This window comes from Terrapene carolina, unplaced genomic scaffold (assembly GCF_002925995.2).
Source record: "Terrapene carolina triunguis isolate 2854851 unplaced genomic scaffold, T_m_triunguis-2.0 Scaffold66, whole genome shotgun sequence".
NCBI lineage: Eukaryota > Metazoa > Chordata > Testudines > Emydidae > Terrapene > Terrapene triunguis.
The window spans coordinates 48,005,391-48,024,765 of record NW_020664417.1 but is presented as its reverse complement, the minus strand read 5'-3'; the positions used below and the strand labels follow the sequence as shown (position 1 = coordinate 48,024,765).

General features: G+C 45.1%; 1 protein-coding gene across 1 annotated transcript; it reads right to left on the bottom strand.

Moving 5' to 3' along the window:
- Positions 1-216: 216 nt before the first annotated feature.
- On the bottom strand, positions 217-15,149 carry FRG1 (FSHD region gene 1). Its single transcript, XM_024193529.2, has 9 exons — positions 15,008-15,149; positions 14,282-14,349; positions 12,520-12,642; positions 11,389-11,446; positions 11,008-11,122; positions 5,626-5,730; positions 2,760-2,851; positions 1,742-1,852; positions 217-595 (listed from the first exon to the last, which is right to left on the bottom strand). The coding sequence occupies exons 1-9, from the start codon at positions 15,067-15,069 to the stop codon at positions 559-561; spliced, it is 771 nt and encodes a 256-aa protein (XP_024049297.1). The 5' UTR covers positions 15,070-15,149; the 3' UTR covers positions 217-558.
- Positions 15,150-19,375: the final 4,226 nt, after the last annotated feature.

Below are 19,375 nucleotides of genomic sequence, written 5' to 3'. Positions count from 1 at the left end.
GGGGTCTCTTTTTCTCATGAAGAACCTCAATTTCTACATTTCTTCATTTCTCCATACTGTTTTTCAAATACATAGTTTATGTAAGTATTCACTTAATGACCCATTGTTCTCTATAAATGTTGAAAACCATTCTAGATCCTCAGTTGGTATCAGGCAGCATAGCTCAACTGAAGTCAAGCTGAGACTTCAGTCCCATATGTTCAGAGAGACATTAGCTTGATAAAATATTTATTTATTCAATGAAAATACAATTTGTCAGGGCAACTTTGTAGTTTGGTTTTGTATTCAGCTCTTCTCTTCTTTATTGTTAATCATGACCTTCAGATTACTGAGTTGCTTCTCTGAACCTTCGACAATTCAATTTGCTAAAGCTATTTAGTTTTGGATCAAATTCTGCATGCCAAATTTCAATACTGTGTAAAGTAATTCTAATGAGAAGTAGGAACAAAAAAGTCTTTCCATAAATAAAGTCACTTTTGCAAAATGTCTTATTCAGATAGTATGTTCAGGTGGACAACCAAACGATATAAAAGCAAGCAAACAAACCAATTGTTTTTGTCACTTGCAGTATCTATCGGCTTTCAATTTTGCTCGCCTATATGAAAGAGAAGACAGACAAAATTTAGGTTACACAAAAGCCATAAAATGTGAACAGCGTGATAGTCACAAGACATATGAGTAGGCTGTTATAACATTTGCTTCTACTTAACTTTGGAACATTTGCAAATGACATTAGAGGCCTGTTAGTACTTTTGATTTGTTTGGTGGCTTTGTTACTTTGCACAGCTAGCATTTGCTCTTGCATTAGAGCCGTAAGGAATATGCCTGCTGGTTGCACATGCAACCTTAAAATTTTGGAGTTTTCTGACTTCTGAATCATGAAGCCTTAGTCTTTTACTGTTTTTTTAATGGACTTTTTCAAAGACGGGGAATGTAAAGAAAAATGATTCCAAAATCAAAAACTATTAGGCTGGACATCTCTGGCATGCCACATCACACTTAACAACGAAAGGCTTCATTGGAGTACACAGTGAACATCACAGAAAACATTATGCCAGGTTCATAAAATTTTCAGTTGCACAAGTCAATGCAATGGGGCAGGGCTCCTACGGAACCCTAATGCCTTAAATCGACATGTCAACAATTGTACAGTGGTAGAAACAGCTCTTAATGTTTTTTGCAGCTGAGTTAATTACTTTTAGGTACACAATACAGCTTTCTTTTGCTTAGAACACTGGTAAGTAGTGCTTGGGATATTCTGCATTCCCCAAATACTGCACCTGTACAAAGTGCTATTCTCACACCCTCATAGCTTGGTCAAACCAAGACTGGTTTTCACTAGACAATGTGAAAAGAATCCTCAATAATGGCTATTTCCCTAAAAAATGCAACTTTCTATCCCCATTTTGGTGTCAGGGTTGTTGAAAAAAATAAAAGTAAGAATTTTGCTTTTATAATACAATATTATTGTTCTCCACTCTCCTTGTACTCAATTGATTGAACCAGTTTTGCTCAAGCTTTCCATAAAAAGTTCTCTTTCAGGTAGAAACCAGGCAGGCCTGAAAAATTTCAGCTCAAAAGGGGAGTTTCAAAAATATATAGGCAGCAGAAAATGGACTATAGTGAGAACATTCAGGCAATCTTCACTCTAGTTGTCTTTAGCATTCCAGGTATATCACAGATTCATCTGTCAATAGCTTTCATTTAATTAACAGATGGAATTATTTGGATTTTAAAATACCTGTCCAGCAGCATCTCATGGAAAGTGCCTTCTTTTCTAGCTTTTTTGAGAGCTTTACTGTCTTCTTGGCTTATTTTGAGTTTACGATCTTGGAAACTTTGGAACTTCTTTCTGGAAACAATAAACAGTGTGAAAATAGCTCCAGTTCTATTGAAACTTTATATAATAAAATGCAATAGTTGTGCTGGGATTTCAAAGTTCAATTCCTGGACTAGATTGGTGGCCTAAAAGTAGAACAAGATGCAAGAGAATCTATAATAGTCTCACACGTTGCACTGAGTGTTGTGGGTGCAACGTATTAGAATCATAGAATATCAGGGTTGGAAGAGACCTCAGGAGGTCATCTAGTCCAACCCCTTGCTCAAAGCAGGACCAATCCCCAACTAAATCCCCAAATGGTCCCCTCAAGGATTGAACTCACAACCCTGGGTTTAGCAGGCCAATGCTCAAACCACTGAGCTAGCCCTCCCCAAGGACACTGTTCTGAGTTCATGGGTGGCGGGTACAATAGGCCAGGGGTGTTGCTGCTGTAGCTGCCGGACCCCTGGTTGCGGAGTTTGGTGGTGAAGTTTTTGCTTTATTATGCCCCAAGCAGGTTCCGGGGCGGCTGAGGAGGTAGTATGTGCCTCCTCAGCCACCTTGGAACCTGCACGGGGCATATCAAAACCGTCTTCTAACAGATGCTTTTCCCTTGGGCAGGTTGGGTCCAGGGAGAGGAGGGGAGGTATGGTGCGGCTTCTGTCAGCCCTGGGCTTCTCCGGGCGGAGGTGTGTGGGGGAAAACAGAGGAGGGGAGGCTCGTCTGAGAGGGAAGACTGTCATTCAGCAGGAACCTCTCTGGGTGGTTAATGTGCAGTGCTGACAGACTCTGAAGAGAATTTCATTTGATTAGAAGGATGGTGGGTCAGGATTGTTTTAAACAAGGGGAGATGGGGAATCCTTTGTGCTCAGATATGGAAATGGATAGTTTATTTTGTGACTGTAGAAGGCTGGCAGCTATATAGCTTTCAATTACATACACATAGTTGATTTCACATTGTTTAACATTTCCTTTGTCTTCTTCTGGAATGTCATCTTTCTGCTTAGCTTCTCTTTCAGCACAAGTACGGATCTAGTTATTGGGGAAAAGGAAAATAGAAAATGTACATTATACGAACTACAATTGATAGTAAGAAAAAATTAAACAAATTCTAACTTCTCCTGGTACTCAAGCTATTACAGATGTTGGATTTTTGAGTAGGTCTTTTCAGTTTCACAGCTTGTTAGGATATAACCAAAGATCTCTTAACAAAAAAGTTGGTTCTATTCTATTCTGGTTAATTTTTTTTTTATAAAGCCTTTGCTCCTACCTTGTTATTTTATATATAAAACATACAAACACTAAATAACATTTCACATATTTCTTGAATATACAAACAAAATATATTCTGAATCTATAGTATTAAATACTACATTTAAGTGATTAGCCAAGATTCATGCGGTGACCAGTTCCCCCGGGGTGCCACTTGGAACTGGCGTTCGCCTGACCCACCAGCCTGGGTTCCCTTTACACTGTGCTGCTGTGACAGGCTCTCAAGCTCCCTTCCTGCAGACACACAGGTCGGGCCACACCCAGCTGCAGTTTCACACAGATGCTGAGATCAGCTCTGCATGGGAAAGCTCAATTAAGGAATTGCCCAGCACTCAAGTGCACACCCCCTCTGGAGTGTAAACCCAAAATTGTCTTGTCTTGTGCTGCACAGAGAACTGTACAGTGTAAGCTCATGAAATTCGCTCCCTCCATCAATGTGGAGGAAGATTTGCACAGCTTTTTGCCCCCAACTTAAGAATTCCACAAACTGGTTTTAGAAAAAACAAAAACAAGTTTATTAACTACAAAAGATAGATTTGAAGTGATTATAAGGGATAGTGAACAGATCAAAGCAGATTACTGAGCAAATAAAACAAACACACAAACTAAGCTTAAGCTACTAAAGTAACTGGTAGAAATACCCAATTTTAACCCTAAATGTTGTTTTAAGCAGATTGCAGAGGTTCTTGAAAGCAAGCTGCTCTTGCTTGAAGCTTAAAACTCCAGGTATCTCTTTCACAGACTAGACAACCTTCCAGCTCAGCTCCTCCTCTCCCAGTCTTTGTTTCTAAGGCCTTGTCTACACTGCCACTTTACAACACTGCAACTTTCTTGCTCAAGGGTGTGAAAAAACACCTCCCTGAGTGCTGCACATTTCAGAGCTGTAAGGTGGCAGTGTAGACAGTGCACCAGCGCTGGGAGCTACTCCCCTCGTAGGGGTGGTTTTTTTACAGTGCTGGGAGAGCTCTCTCCCAGCGCTGGTGCCGCAACTACACAGCCACATTAAAGCACTGCCATAGCAGCGCTTTAACGTGGCTAGTGAAGACATACCCTTAGATGTTTCTAGCAGTCATCCTGGGCAGGGATTCAGTGAAGAATGAACCACAATTATGTCACTCCCCTGCCTTAAATAGGTTTTACATATGGCTGGAATCCTTTGTCTTCCAGTGCGATTCCCACTCTTGGCCAGTGGAAGAGTACTGATTTTATCGTGGAGTCTAGTACCAGGTGACTTGATCACATGACCCTGCAGCCATAACTCAAAGTCTATTTGCAGAGTCCACAGGAAGGCTTTCCAGGAAGGTGAGATATTAGCATCTTCAAAGACCTATTGTTTTTCCTAATGGCCCTTCCAGCCAGCAATCTAGACCGACTGCATTGTTTAGTGGGTGTTCCCCAGGTGTAAACACATTTGTAATAGGTAAATAAAATAAAAGTATAGACAATATTCCTAACTTCAGATACAAAAATGTACATGCATACAAATATGATAATCATAATCATAACCATTCCAATGATATCTCACATGACCCATCTTGCATAAAATACATCTTAGTTACGCCATTATCGTAACAGTATTTCTACAAATTATATGGGACGTAATGTCACACAAGTTCTGAAATAGTTAATGCTCTGCTATATATATGCAATTAAAACATAACATTATCTGTACTTGGCAAGATGAAAGAGGACTTGGAGACTCCTATTTAAATTGTATAATCTTACAAGACTGAGTTCTTAGCAAATTTTATATATCAAGTTTTAGATTAAGTTTATGGAATTTTAGAAACTAGAAATCGAGACAAGATTTTTTTTTTTTTTTTTACCGATTTAATGTCCAGGAGTGACAATACATTGCATTTCTAATTTAACTGATGTTGAATTATAGATGGAGCTTAAGTGCTTTTCCATTACAAACTGTGATAGTCTTGTTTTTACTAACCAGGGACATCTTGTACTTGCACCCGACACCACCAAGGAAAACCCAAGTTGCTGTCAGTTTCTGGCAAGGAGGAGGTGGTACACTTCTGAGCAAGTGTTGAACAAATAATTTAGCATACTATTAGGGAGCAATTTGCTGTCAGAAGTACAATCTGGTTTGTTCAGACTGAAAAAGACAGTGACCACTTGTGGTCAGAGATCTTGTGGCATTCACACAAGAGTAAGGAGTTTCCAATCCTGGTTACCTGGTATAAGCCAGTTTTGTTGAGTATTCTGCCTACCTGCAATTTCAATTGAGTATAATTATCTTCCTGTCTTAAATATTTAGGCAGCAGATTTGTTGAAAAGCTGCCCCATACCACCTTGGAGATGTCTGTAATTCAGTGATGAATGAAGATGCTCCTTTATGTGCAGTTTGTAAAGTGAATTAGAAAAATTCATGATGAAAGGTATTATGTAAACTTAAGATGTTAGAATGTTTGTTCCATAAACATTATGGATTGTGCATAGTTTTGCATTTTCGATTATAGCATTCAAGCTGATAATATAATTATAAAGTATATATCTCACACACACACACACACACAGATTACCTTTATCATTTCTTCTTCTCCTGCAGTTTTACTTTTGGCTTCTATATCTCCCTCTTCATTACAGGTGATAAAGCAGCTATTTGCTGCTAATAAAGCCATTTTCCCCTGTTAAAAATACCACCACTTAAATTAGTACTGTGAACAAATTTTAGACACACGCCTTAAAATTATAAGATTTAATTCTAGAATACTCCAGAAGACACCACAGATGTCTTCTCACCTTCTGCCTAAGGAACTCTTAGTAGCCAGCCTTGCGGATCTGCTGTCTCTTTTACTCTTAGGGTATGTCTACACTACGAGAGTAGTTCGATTTTAGTTAAATCGAATATGTGCAATCGATATTAGAAAGTCGAACGTGTGTGTCTACACTAAGGACAGTAATTCGACTTTGTCAGTCCACAGTACCAGGGAAAGCGTCGACATTGGAAGCAGTGCACTGTGGGCAGCTATCCCACAGTTCCCGCAGTCCCCGCTGCCCATTGGAATTCTGGGTCGAGCCCCCAATGCCTTCTGGGTAAAAAAATGTGGCGAGGGTGCTTTTGGGTAACTGTCGTCATCCGTCAGTCACTACCGCCCTGCCTCCCTCCCTGAAAGCGCCGGCGGGAAATCAGTTCGCGCACTTTTTGATCAGTGACAGCGCGGACGCCACAGCACTGCGATCACGGATCCCACTGCGACCATCGCTGCAGTTGTGGCCGTTCTCAACGCCTCGCACCTTATCATACACCTTACCCTGAGGCAGATGCAGAGTAATCAGGCGAGGAGGCTACGGCACCGCCGTGAGGGCCTGAAGTCGGAGAGTAGCACAGAGCTGTCAGAAACCACGAGCCCCAGCGCCCAGGACATCACGGTGGCAATGGGGCATGTGGATTTTGTTGAACGGCGATTCTGGGCCCGGGAAACAAGCACGGACTGGTGGGACCGCATAGTGCTTCAGGTCTGGGATGAATCCCAGTGGCTGCGAAACTTTCGCATGCGGAAGGGCACTTTCCTGGAACTTTGTGACTTGCTGTCCCCTGCCCTGAAGCGCAAGGACACCCGCATGCGAGCAGCCCTGACTGTCCAGAAGCGAGTGGCCATAGCCCTCTGGAAGCTTGCAACGCCGGACAGCTACCGGTCAGTCGCGAACCACTTTGGCGTGGGCAAATCTACCGTGGGGGTTGTTGTCATGCAAGTAGCCAAGGCAATCGTCAAGGTACTGCTGTCAAAGGTAGTGACCCTGGGAAACGCGCAGGCCATCATAGATGGCTTCGCTGCGATGGGATTCCCAAACTGCGGTGGGGCTATAGATGGGACTCACATCCCTATCCTGGGACCGGGCCACCAGGCCAGCCAGTACATCAATAGAAAGGGCTACTTTTCAATGGTGCTGCAAGCACTGGTGGACCATCGGGGACGGTTTACAAACATCTATGTCGGATGGCCGGGCAAGGTTCATGACGCTCGCGTGTTCAGGAACTCTGGTCTGTTTAGACGGCTGCAGGAAGGTATTTACTTCCCGGACCACAAGATAACTGTGGGGGATGTGGAGATGCCTACAGTGATCCTCGGGGACCCAGCCTACCCACTAATGCCCTGGCTCATGAAGCCCTATACTGGCGCCCTGGACACAGAAAAAGAACTGTTTAACTACCGGCTGAGCAAGTGCAGAATGGTGGTGGAGTGTGCTTTTGGCCGTCTCAAGGGGAGATGGAGAAGCTTACTCACTCGCTGTGATCTCAGCGAAACCAATATCCCCATCGTTATTGCAGCTTGCTGTGTGCTCCACAATCTCTGTGAGAGCAAGGGGGAGACCTTTATGGCGGGGTGGGAGGTTGAGGCAAATAGCCTGGCTGCTGATTACGCCCAGCCAGACAGCCGGGCGATTAGAAGAGCCCAGCGGGACGCGCTGTGCATCCGGGAGGCTTTGAAAGCCAGTTTCAAGGCTGAGCAGGGTACCCAGTGACTTTTAAGTTTGTGGACACAGAGGCAGAACTTGCCCCCCTTTCTTTACCCAGTTGCCGTCGACTATCCTCTCCACTTACATACCCCCTTCACCCCCTTCCCAAAAAATAAAGTCTGTTCTGTTTTGTTAATGGACACCGTTGTCTTTATTACTGTTTTCGCGGGAATGTTTTAAACCTGGGACACAGACTGTGGCGGGGGGCGGGTTTAGGGTTGTGATGCAAATGATGCCTCTAAACTCCAGGAATGACAGGCTCCGCGGTGGTGGACTGGTTGTTTCAACGGAGCCTGCCAGCCCTCCTGGCCGGGACTGCGTGTATGTGTCGGCTATGTGACTGTCTTGCAGGGGGAGGAGGGTTACAGATCCCCTGCTGCGCGGCTCTGTGATGCAGGGTAAGGACCGCTGCATAAGATCTGTAACTGCCCTCCCCCGCCACCAAGTCACAGAGCAACACCACCGCCCCCACCACACAAAACATGAAAACCACCTCCCAGACTGACCAGGATAACTAGTCACTGCACTGTATATGTGCCCTGCTGCTGCACCTGCCCCCTGCTAAAGGTGACTGTCCTGTCCAATGACCAAGCCCCTTCCCCCCCCCTTCAGACAGACTCCCCTCCAAAAGAAGAGGATGGAAACAGAAATGAACAGAAACGTATTCTTTATTAACAACCGCACATGGAACGGGGGGGTGAAACTTGGACGGGGTCTTGTGTGAGGCGGGTAGGAAAGGACTTTTCAAATTTTGGGGAATGAGAGCCTTCTAGTGGTAGAGCAGTCCGCAGGGGTGGAGTGAAATTTTTCACGGCCCCTTCCACCCCTCCGTGTTTGGACTTTGGGTGAGGGGGGTATGGGACTTGGTGGCGGGGCAGGGCAGTTACAGAGAGACTGCAGCGGGGCTCTCTCCTCCTGCCTCCGGTCCTGCAGAACATCCACAAGGCGGCGGAGCGTGTCCGTTTGCTCCCTCATTAGTCCAAGCAGCGTTTGAGTATCCTGCCTGTCCTCCTGTCGCCACCTCTCCTCCCGTTCCATGTTTGCCCGGTGCATTTGGGACAAGTTCTCCCTCCACTGTGTCTGCTGGGCTGCCTGTGCTCGGGAGCATCCCATTAGTTCAGCAAACATATCTTCCCGTGTCCTCTTCTTCCTCCTCCTAATGTGCGCTAGCCTCTGGGCAGATGTGGCTGTGGGAATTGGAAAAAGGGAGTGAATTCCTGAGACAGAGCAATGTATCTGTGAACAGAGAACATAGTCTTTCTCTGTGAACAAGACCATGCAGAGCACCTATCACACGCGCACTGAGGACAAGGTCGAATTTTCGGCCCTCGCCTACAGTGCCTGCGGTCTTGCTGTGGCGAGCTGAGGAGCAGGGCTGGACACCGGACTTTGTCTAGCTGGCAAACATGGTAAGCCGTAGACTTGTGGCCGCTTAAAACTTTAAGAGTGGCACTGGCCTCCTTTCAAATAGAAAGCAATGCGAGTCTCTGCTGGCAGCAATCCTGCAAGCATGAACTCTGCCCCTGTCCCACCCCCTCGCGGCTGTAAACCGCGTGGCTGTAAACCGGCGGTTGCAGTTCTATAAAGGGACGGGCAAGCAGTCCCAATACTAACTTTCCCATACCTAATTCACAGCAGGGAGCCATGCCAGACATCACCCTCCTGAAGGTCTCCGAGAGCCAGAAGGAGAAGATGCTCCGGGACAGCCTGCAGAAACCGGGGCCATTTGCTGCACTGCTGTGCAAGGCCATGATCCCGGAGTACCTGCTGGCGTTGTGGCAGGGAAACGTGTCCTACCACGGGGGGCCTAATAAGCTCTCCCTGCCCAGGAACCTGCTGATGAGGCTGGAAAAACACCTGCAGGAGGTGTATGAGGAGTTCTCCCCGGAGGATCTCGCCTCTATCCCCGGTTACATTGACCAGTTCCTGGCTTAGGTGCCCTTGGAGGGACAAATGACTGCAGGGTTTTGGGCACTATAATCATGAAGCGGACATTGTGCAATTTTTTGAAAATGGTTCGGACTATATATTGAGGCGCCCAAAAAAAGACAAATCATGATACACTTTGCACTGATTCCCCTTTTGTTTGACTTTACTGTTTACATGTTTTGAAGCACTTTACCCACTGTTCATATTTTCAATCTTCCTGTTTTGTTGCAAATAAATGTTTACATGTTTTAAAGCACTTTAGCTAATGTTAATATTTTAAATACGCCAGTTATGTTGTAAATAAATGTTTAGATATTTAAAACACTTACTGCTTGATCCGTCCCCTGAATCTGTGTCTGGGGTAACGGCTGGGGAGGGTTGGTAGGGGATCTCTGTCAGGGTGATGAAGAGCTCCTGGCTGTCGGGCAAATCAGCGTTGTAAGTGCTGTCTACTGCCTCGTCCTCCTCATCTCCTTCCTCCTCTTCCCCGTCCGCTGAGGAACCGGCCGCGGACAATATCCCATCCTCAGAGTCCACGGTCAGGGGTGGGGTGGTGGTGGCGGCCGCACCTAGGATGGAATGCAGTGCCTGGTAGAAACGGGATGTGTGGGGTTGGGATCCGGAGCGTCCGTTTGCCTCTTTGGTTTTTTGGTAGCCTTGTCTCAGCTCCTTGATTTTCACGCGGCACTGCGTTGCATCCCGGCTGTAGCCTCTCTCTGCCATGGCTTTAGAGATCTTCTCATAGATCTTTGCATTCCGTCTTTTGGAGCGCAGCTCCGAAAGCACGGACTCATCGCCCCACACTGCGATGAGATCCAAGACTTCCCGATCCGTCCATGCTGGGGCCCTCTTTCTATTGGATTGCACGGCCATCTCTGCTGGAGAGCTCTGCATCGTTGCCACTGCTGCTGAGCTCACCACGGTGTCCAAACAGAAACTGCGATTCAAACTGCCCAGACAGGAAAAGGAATTCAAATTTTCCCGGGGGAGTGGCTGGTCAGAGCATCCGAGCTCGGACTGCTGTCCAGAGCGTCAACAGAGTGGTGCACTGTGGGATAGCTCCCGGAGCTATTAGCGTCGATTTCCATCCACACCTAGCCTAATTCGACATGGCCATGTCGAATTTAGCGCTACTCCTCTCGTTGGGGAGGATTACAGAAATCGATTTAAAGAGAGCTCTATGTCGAACTAAATGGCTTCCTGGTGTGGACGGGTGCAGGGTTAATTCGATATAACGGCGCTAAATTCGACATAAAAGCCTAGTGTAGACCAGGCCTTACATTGTATATTGCTGCCAAAACAGACAAACATTTTGATTTAAAGTCTTTAAAAATACAGTAATTTACCCAACTGCAACTTACAAGTTAACTAGTCTTTATAATCTTGCAATACCTGTCATGTCATTGCTTTACCACCTGTATGGAAGTGTATCCCATTAGCACTATTAATGTTAAGTTTAAAACAACAATTTTTACCAAGAACATCACCTGCAGTTAATATTAGAGATAGCTTACATCTTGGAAGACAGGTTCCCATTGCTCTCTTGATCCTATTGCATCTGATCGTCCAATAACAAGACCATCTGAATTTATGCCAAGGTATTTGCCATAGCCAGACTTCAGTGCAATTCTTAGAGAAATGAGGGGAAAAGATGCAGAATGTTTTAAAGTTAAAACACTTTAAAATATTCAGTATATCAAAGAGGTTCAGTATTTTGGTTCTAGATATACTTCTAAGAGATAGCTGTTATAATAAAGGAGATTTTAAAGAGGGATATTTAGCTTTGATTCAGGGTACGAGATCGCATATAGCAGTCTAAATGAGACCTGATAAGACATTCTTGAAGTAAAACCTGCACAACATCAAATTTTTCAAAAATCCACTGGAGTAATTACCTGGTGTCAGACAACTTTACTGCTGTAAACTGTTCAGGAGGACTAGGGCCATCGTCCTCTGAAAGAGAAATTTTTTTGAAAATTATTATCAGGTATAAAGCATTAGATATAAAATTTTTGAATTTATGAGACTAAGTTTAAATAAAGCTGATAAATTATACAAGAATTATTGGTGTACAATACAGGAAAAGGCTATGATGCAGGGCCAGATATTGACATAAATTTTCAAAAGAGTATCCAACTACTGTAAAAGCAAAAAAGAGTTTTATAGGAGTTATCTAAGCACCTATATGATTAGCACTCTACAAGACACAAATAAAGCCAATCCCTGCCCCCAACAAATTTAGGATTGAGAATTTATAGCAATTCATGGAAAATGTGTATCTAAATCCACTGCATTGCTTTGTGAATCTCAGCCTATGCATTATATAAGCTTCTCATAACAAAATGTACTTGCACTGTTTTACTTGAGCGCATGACTAGAATTCAGTATTTTAAAAGCCACCACCACTTTTGTAACATCAGGAATGATATACTGCCACTATTCCTGGACTGGCGTTACCTTACTCTGGGGTTGAAAGATATCCAAATTCACTCTGCTTCCAGAATAGGGATTCCCTACTTGAGCTGTGCCTCTCTCACTCCCAGAGTGAGGGAAAGACCAGCTACCAGGCCACCTCCACAGAACATCTACATAACAATTACAGCACCCTTTGTTGTGGAGTGGGAGTTGTTGGTTGGTAAAAGAGGGTCCTTGTCTGACTTGAGTTTCTCTTTTTATAAGACAAACTGACCTCATACTGGTTTTGCATGGTTACTTACAAGAGTCATACTGCTTTCCATCTTGTTAAAGGCCTAAACCTACAGGTGAGCATCAGGAAAGGAACTGAATTGCACGTATAAAGAAAACATCAAGACTAGCTTAGAAAAATTGATTAGTGGTCATTCATTAGGATTATTATCCTCTTCGCTGTGCTATGCAGACATATAGGATAATATTTTTTATTATGTATATTAACTAGCATCACTATAAAAAATCTTTAGTTTATTGACTTGAATAAAAACTCTCCATTTAGCAAAATACATTTCATATCTCAACACTGCAAAAATTTCTCTTTTCCCGATACAAACCTTTATGTGGTGCTCCAAGCGTAAAAAGGCCATTGTCAAGAGCGTGGATATAAGCTCCCTTGTCCAGTTCTATTGCCACAGTTCCTGTGATTTCACCAAAATTTTTTACTGCCCACCAGCTTCCTAAAATATAAGAAAATGAAATAACATAGCACACTGACAACTGGATTTTAGCCAAATACTATTATTTGAATTAGCATAGCACCTAGGAGCCCTATCATGGATCAGAACCCCATCATACTAGGTGTTGTACAGAACAAAATGATGGTCCCTGCCCCAAAGAACTTGCAACTGTCTTATAAGATAGGAGACCACAGATAGATACATACAGACAGGGGAGTACAAGGAACCAAGACAGTATTCGTTAGCATGATAGGTTGCTGGTATGCTGAGACCACTGCCTAACTGTCATCGGTCTTTTTGTAGGCGTCACGGCAAAGGAGAGGTTTGGAGGATAACCATGTTGTGGGGAACTGCTCTTAAGCACGAGGGACAGCATGGGAGAAAGCATTAAGGTGCTTATTTGAAAATTTAATAAGTGGGTGACAGAGGCTGGCATCAATGGCAGATCAGAGATGTGAATCAACATCTCAACTGTGCATGAGAAGTTATAGGTAGGGTTGAGATACACTGTGCAGGGCTTTGAAAGTGAAGAGAAGCAGCTTATATTTGACATGATAGAGAAGGGAGAGCCAGTGGATGGTTGCAAAGAGAAAGATGATATGGTCAAATTAACAGGCTAGGAATATGATCTTTGCAGCAGTATTCTGAATGGATATGAGTGGGACAAGATTGCATTTGTTACAGATGTTAAAAAGAGAAAAGGATGTTCCAATGATTGGGATGATGAGAGCCTACACCACAGTGTTAGCTGCATGGATGGATAGGAAAGGCTATATCTTAGAGAAGTTTTGCAGAAAGAATCTGCAAGCTAGCTTAAATATGAGGACCTAGAGAGAGGTCTGAGTTGAAGATGATGCCCAGATTATGTGCCTGAGTGTCAGCAGGAAGATGGTGTTGTTCATGGTGATTGAAAAAGAAAGTGGTGCAGGAAGGGCATTGAGGGAAGATTAAAAGCTGTTGTAGCCATGTTGAGCTTCAGCTGATGGCTAGACATCCACAAGGAGAGAGAGACAGGTTGAATTTTAGTCTGGGTAGGAAATAGATCTTACCTAATAATATGTAGTAGCATTATAAGCTTCTACTGTTTAGGTAGTTTGCTGTGAAGCCTTGATTGATAATTATAGTTAGGATTAATTTGCTCTTGCAGTAAAACAATTACAATCCAGAAGCTGAACAAAAGTGTTCTGGCATCATTCCCTTTAAAGTGAATAAATGACAAACAACAAATACCCTATTTGACTGATGGCGTAACACACTGCAATTAGAAGTTAAACTTAGCTATTGGAAAGATTATTTGTAGCCTTAAACTTAGAATGGCCTTTTCTTCTTTTCTTGGAAGCAGCCAAAAGAACATAGTGTGTGTAGAGAAACAGAGGCTATTGGACATCAGACCTCCCTTATACTCCATATAAAAAAAGATTTCTGTTCAGATTTTTTAAACAAAGTCATTCATTTATTTTTCTTTACTACAAGGACTATGATTTATAGGTTTACAAACATGCCTACAAATATAGTAAAGACAGAAGGGTTTTGTATTCATGCCAGAAGCCCAAACAAGAAAACAAAACAAACACCCTAACTTTTCCTGTCTTTATCTTTACTTCTATACTGGTGTGCATGTCCTTTAAAGCCAACTCACCAACAATATCAAGCTGATCTTCTGCATTTTCTTCTCTTTTTCTTTTCTTATCTCTGTGTTTTTTCTTACTGCAAAGCGAGACGACAAAATGGCTAAATAATAAACCTTCCCTAACTAACCGTGTGTGTCTGGATCACCACCACTAATACACAGTAACACAGGGGAGAGAGGGAGAAGGGGGCAGGTCACCAGGGCAAACCTCCGCTCTGACAGGGCAACCCTTGGATCTGCAGACCTAGCTGTCCGCAGGCTCACGTTGTACCCATCTCAGAAGTCGGTTTTTAAACTAGGGTGACCAGATGTCCCGATTTTACAGGGACTGTCCCGATTTTTGGGTCTTTTTCTTATATAGGCTCCTATTACCCCCCATCCTCATCCTGATTTTTCACACTTGCTGTCTGGTCACCCTATTTTAAACCGCTTTACTCAAAACAGGGCACGTCCCCGTGTGGACGCTCTTGCTTTGGTTTAGTTTACACCTGATCCCGGTCAGTTTACGCTACAGCGAGCCAAGGCCGCTTCACTCCGGAACGAGCGCGTCCACACGGGGACGGGGGATAGCGCGCGCTCTGACCGACGCGCAGTGACTTCACGACTGGGGAGGAAGGGAGCGAGCCCCGGGCAGGGCCTGGGGCAGGAGACGGACCGGCCTGTCCATGCCAGGGAGTGGGGCTCATCGCGGCGCGTTGGCGACCAATGGGGAGGAACGTCCCGGCCGCTTCGCACCTTTTCTCCTTCGCCCCCTTGAGAACTAGCTTGGTGGATTTCACGCAGGTATATTCCGCCATCTCTGAACTACAGAGGCCGCCGCGCAGTGGTACATACACACAATCCACCCCTTCCTGCAACTCCGACGGGGGCCGCAGAGGGACAAATGAGAACGGTCGGCCCTTAGTCAACGCGTGCGAACGATGTGCACATGCGCAGTGGGGAATCGAAGCCCCTGCCCTCACTTGGCTGCTCCCGCCCCCTACGGGCGGGTGTTGTGAACGTCTCTGCGCCAGCAGTACTGGAGGCGGGGGCGCCCCCGCGCCCAAAGGGACCGAGCTCTGGCTGGGGGCCGGGCAGAGTCACAGCGGCGGGGCGAGGCCCTGCACGGGATGGTTTTTTGGAGGCGGGGGGAAGGTTAGAAGAAGGGAAAAGGCCCAGATCTGCCACTCAGTGCTGGGCTGATGCGGTTCTTGTGCCCGCGCTGGGCTCGGGTGCGGGATTGCCAACGCCAAAGGCTCAGCGCGCGCGGGCGGCTCCCCCCGACTCCCAGTCATAAGATTGAAAAAAATCCCGACCTGGCTTCATTGTCTTTGTCTTGTGAGTTTTCACTCTTTAGGGAGCGCTTGTTCCTGTTGTCCAGCTTTTCTCTGCAAGCCTCAGGGCTAGAGATTACGTCTACACTGCAATTAGATACCCACACAGCTGGCCCATGCCAGCTGCCTCCGGTGCTTGGGGCTCTGACTAAGGGGCTGTTTAATTGCCATGTAGACGTTTGGGCTTGGCCCCCTCCCACCTTGCAGGGTCTTAGAGCCCAGGCTCCAGCCATAGACCTAATGTTCACACCACAATTAAACAACCCTGTGAGCCTGAGCCTCAGGAGCCCCACTCAGCTGGCATGGGCCAACCACAGGTTTTTAATTGCAGCTTAGACATACCCATAGTCTATGTCTACACTACAACTTCCTTCATCAGTGTGACGAGTATGTGTAACTAGACACCACAGTGAAAAGCAGCGTGTGTCCACACTACAGTATGTCGCCACAGATGTCGATGAAAGGGTCTGGCTGGGAGGCAGCAGGGAAAGGCTCAGCTGCGGGGAGCTGCCAAAGCTTTTCCATGCTGCCTTCCCTCTGCCAGAATCTTTCCCCGCTGCTGGAACCTTTCCCTGTGGAGGGGAAATACTCCAGCAGCAGGGAGGCAGTGGGACACTACACTGCTAAAAATAGCCATGTAGATGGTGGGAGGTACTGCTTAGGTGTGTAGAGTGTCATGTAGGGGACATAACCAAAGGGTTCAGGTATGTTTTTACTTGCCTAAGCAGTACCTCACTGTCTACACTACTATATATATCTATGCTAGGGGTGTGCATAATGTCTGTATTCTACACGCCACCAAAAGGAGTGTGCAGTATAGATGTACCCTAAGGGTTTTATAGTACAGCCTATCATCATAATATCTGAGCATCTTCCACATACAATCAATATCAATAGCCAAGACCCAATGGACTTCATGAGGTCTCCGGCCCTTCTTCCTTTTCAGGGTCAAAACTCTGTTTGGGATAGGTTGATTCTTTTTTTTCTTTTTGGGTGGTGATGGAAGGCATTTGGAAATAAAAGGGTTGTTTGAACTATGAGCATCATTTATGTTGAAAAAGCTTTCTCAAAGAGGAAGGCTTTGCAACATTTCCTAAAGATGGTCACACTCTAGATTCATCTGATTTCTTCAGGAAGATTGTTCCATAGCCAAATCGCTTCAACAGAGAATGCTTTGTCCCCAGCTCTCACATGCTTTATTCTGGGCTTTCAGATCTCATTGTCCCAGAGGAGCGCAGCTGTCATGGTGGTTCAGAGATCAAAAATTAGACTTTGCTGTAGGTGGGCCTTGATCCATTAATTGCTTAGAAAATCAGGACGAAAGCCTTAAACTAGTATCAGAAACTAGTGTGATGGGCCACACTAAGAACTTGAAGAAATTTGAGCACAGGCTTGATGTGTTCATGGTGGCCTGAGCCATGGAGAAGGTGGGCAGCCACATTCTGTACCAGCTACAGTCAGTGCATCATCTGCATATTCATTTTCATATATGAGTTACAGTAATCCAGTCTGGAGGTGACAAATGCATGGATCAGTATGGCCTGGTCCTTGTCCGCGTGAGAGGGACAAAGTTTCATATCAAGCTGGAGATGAGAGAAGGCATTTTTGGAAAATGATGCTTCCTGGTCATCCAAGCTTAGTGAGGGGTCAAATAGGACCCCGAGTCTTCACATCAGTTTGACGAATGAGGGCTGCATGTCTTTGATGGAAGGTGAAGACAATGACTTGGCCAGCTCTTACAAGCTGTTCTTCTTTCTGACCAGCACCACTTTGGTCTTACCTGGGTTCAGCTTGAATCAGCTGCTCTTCATCCAAGAGCTTATTTTCTGTAAATGTTCTGACATTTAAAAAGTGGTGGTGGTTGCATCAGTTGAGAATGAGATATATAGTTGAGTATCATTGTCATACGGTTGACAACTAAGCCTGTAGCATCTCACTCTCTCTCCCAGTGGTCTCATGTAGATATTGAAGAGTTGGGGGGATAGTAGGTATTGCTGCAGGACCCTTAGGTGAGGGTCTTCAGAGGGAGAAGAGTAGTTACCCATCACTACTCTGAGTTATGCTGGAGAGGAATTATTGGAGCCACTAGTGCTGGGTTGTCTGCTGTGTCAAGTAGGAAAGTTAGTAGTACTTTCTGGTCCATGGCGTCAAAGGCTGCAGAGAGGTCCAGTAGCATGAGCGTGGAGATTTTACCTGTGCCCATGGTCATGAGGAGATTATCTTCTGTGCCACTAGAGCCAGTTATGTGCTCTAGTCTGAACACTGTGAGGCATCCAGGATGTTGACTGATGTCACATATTGTTGGAACTTAGTGGTTACTACTTTCTCAGTTATTTTTCCCAGGAACAGGACGCTGGAGTTAGGTTAGTAGATGGAGAGAGATTCAGGACTGAATGTTCGTTTCTTGAAGTTTGGGCTAACCGTTGCATTTTTCAACAAGTCTGGTAGTTACTGGTATGTTTTTTTCTGAAAGAGGCACTGACTATTTCCTTTAGTAGTAGGCATAGTTCTTCGCTGGCTTTCACCAGCCAGAAGGAACATGGATCCATTTCACAGGTTCATAGCTCTAATAGTCTTTGTGGCTTCTTGAGCTTCGGCATTATGTGATGGGCCACACTAAGAACATAAGAATGGCCATACTGGGTCAAACCAAAGGTCCATCTAACCCAGTATCCTGTTTTCTGACAGTGGCCAATGCCAGGTGCCCCAGAGGGTATGAACAGAACAGGGGTAGCTCAGTGGTTTGCGCATTGGCTTGTTAAACCCAGGGTTGTGAGTTCAATCCTTGAGGGGGCCACTTAGGGATCTGGGGCAAAATCAGTACTTGGTCCTGCTAGTGAAGGCAGGGGGCTGGACTGAATGACCTTTCAAGGTCCCTTCCAGTTCTAGGAGAGAGGATATCTCCATTAGTTTATTTATTTTCATTTTTTAATCATTAAATAATCCTTTCCCTGTTGCTCATTCCCAGCTTCTGGCACTCAGTCAGGGGTGGTGGAGTGAATAACACAGTCTGGTCATGGGTGGAATTTTCTTTCAAAATTAGCTCCATATGTAATACATTTATCTTATCAATGACATATGCTGATAGCTCTTCACCAGGGGCGGCTCCAGGCACCAGCGCACCAAGGGCGTGCCTGGGGCGGCAAGCCGCGGGGGGCAGCCTGCCGGTCGCCGTGAGTGCGGCAGTCAGGGAGCCTTTGGTGGCATGCCTGCAGGAGGTCCGCCGGGCCTGCGGTTTTGGCGGCAATTTGGCGGTGGGTACGCCGAAGGCGCAGGACTGGCGGACCTCCTGCAGGCATGCTGCCGAATCTGCGTTACCAGCGGACCTCCCACAGGCATGCCGCCGAAAGCCGCCTGACTGCCGTGCTTGGGGCAGCAAAATACATAGAGCCGCCCCTGCTCTTCACAATGGTCAATGCTTGGCTTTGGAGTCTGAGCTGTGCAGTCTGGGTTGATTAGCTGGTTCATTATGCAAAATAACTCTGCTGGCTGGAATTCTGCTGTGTTGATTACAGAGGAGTAGAAGGATCATTTTGCCTCCTATATTATAGTGTTTATATACTTGTTTTGCCATTGTTAGAATGTTAGTATCTAATATGGGAACAAAGATGTCCTGACCATTTCTGATTAAGAATATAATGCGTTATAAGGGATATATAAAAATTGACTGTAGAGTTAGCAAAAGCAGAGTAAAATAGCTGGGTTTTTTTGGTAAGATTTTATAAATAAATGCAAGCAATAACAGATTGCAGTTTGTTACATATGCATCAGATAACTGTCAAGTATCAGA

Bases quoted from the DNA above. Each gene is read 5' to 3' on its own strand.
- FRG1 (XM_024193529.2), bottom strand. From the start codon at position 15,069: ATGGCGGAATATACCTGCGTGAAATCCACCAAGCTAGTTCTCAAGGGG. The intron at 5,731-11,007 runs GTAAGCTATCTC...TATTTTTAACAG, and splicing joins GGGAACCTGTCTTCCAAGAT to GGGAAAATGGCTTTATTAGC. The intron at 2,852-5,625 runs GTAATCTGTGTG...CCCAATAACTAG, and splicing joins GAGAAGAAGAAATGATAAAG to ATCCGTACTTGTGCTGAAAG.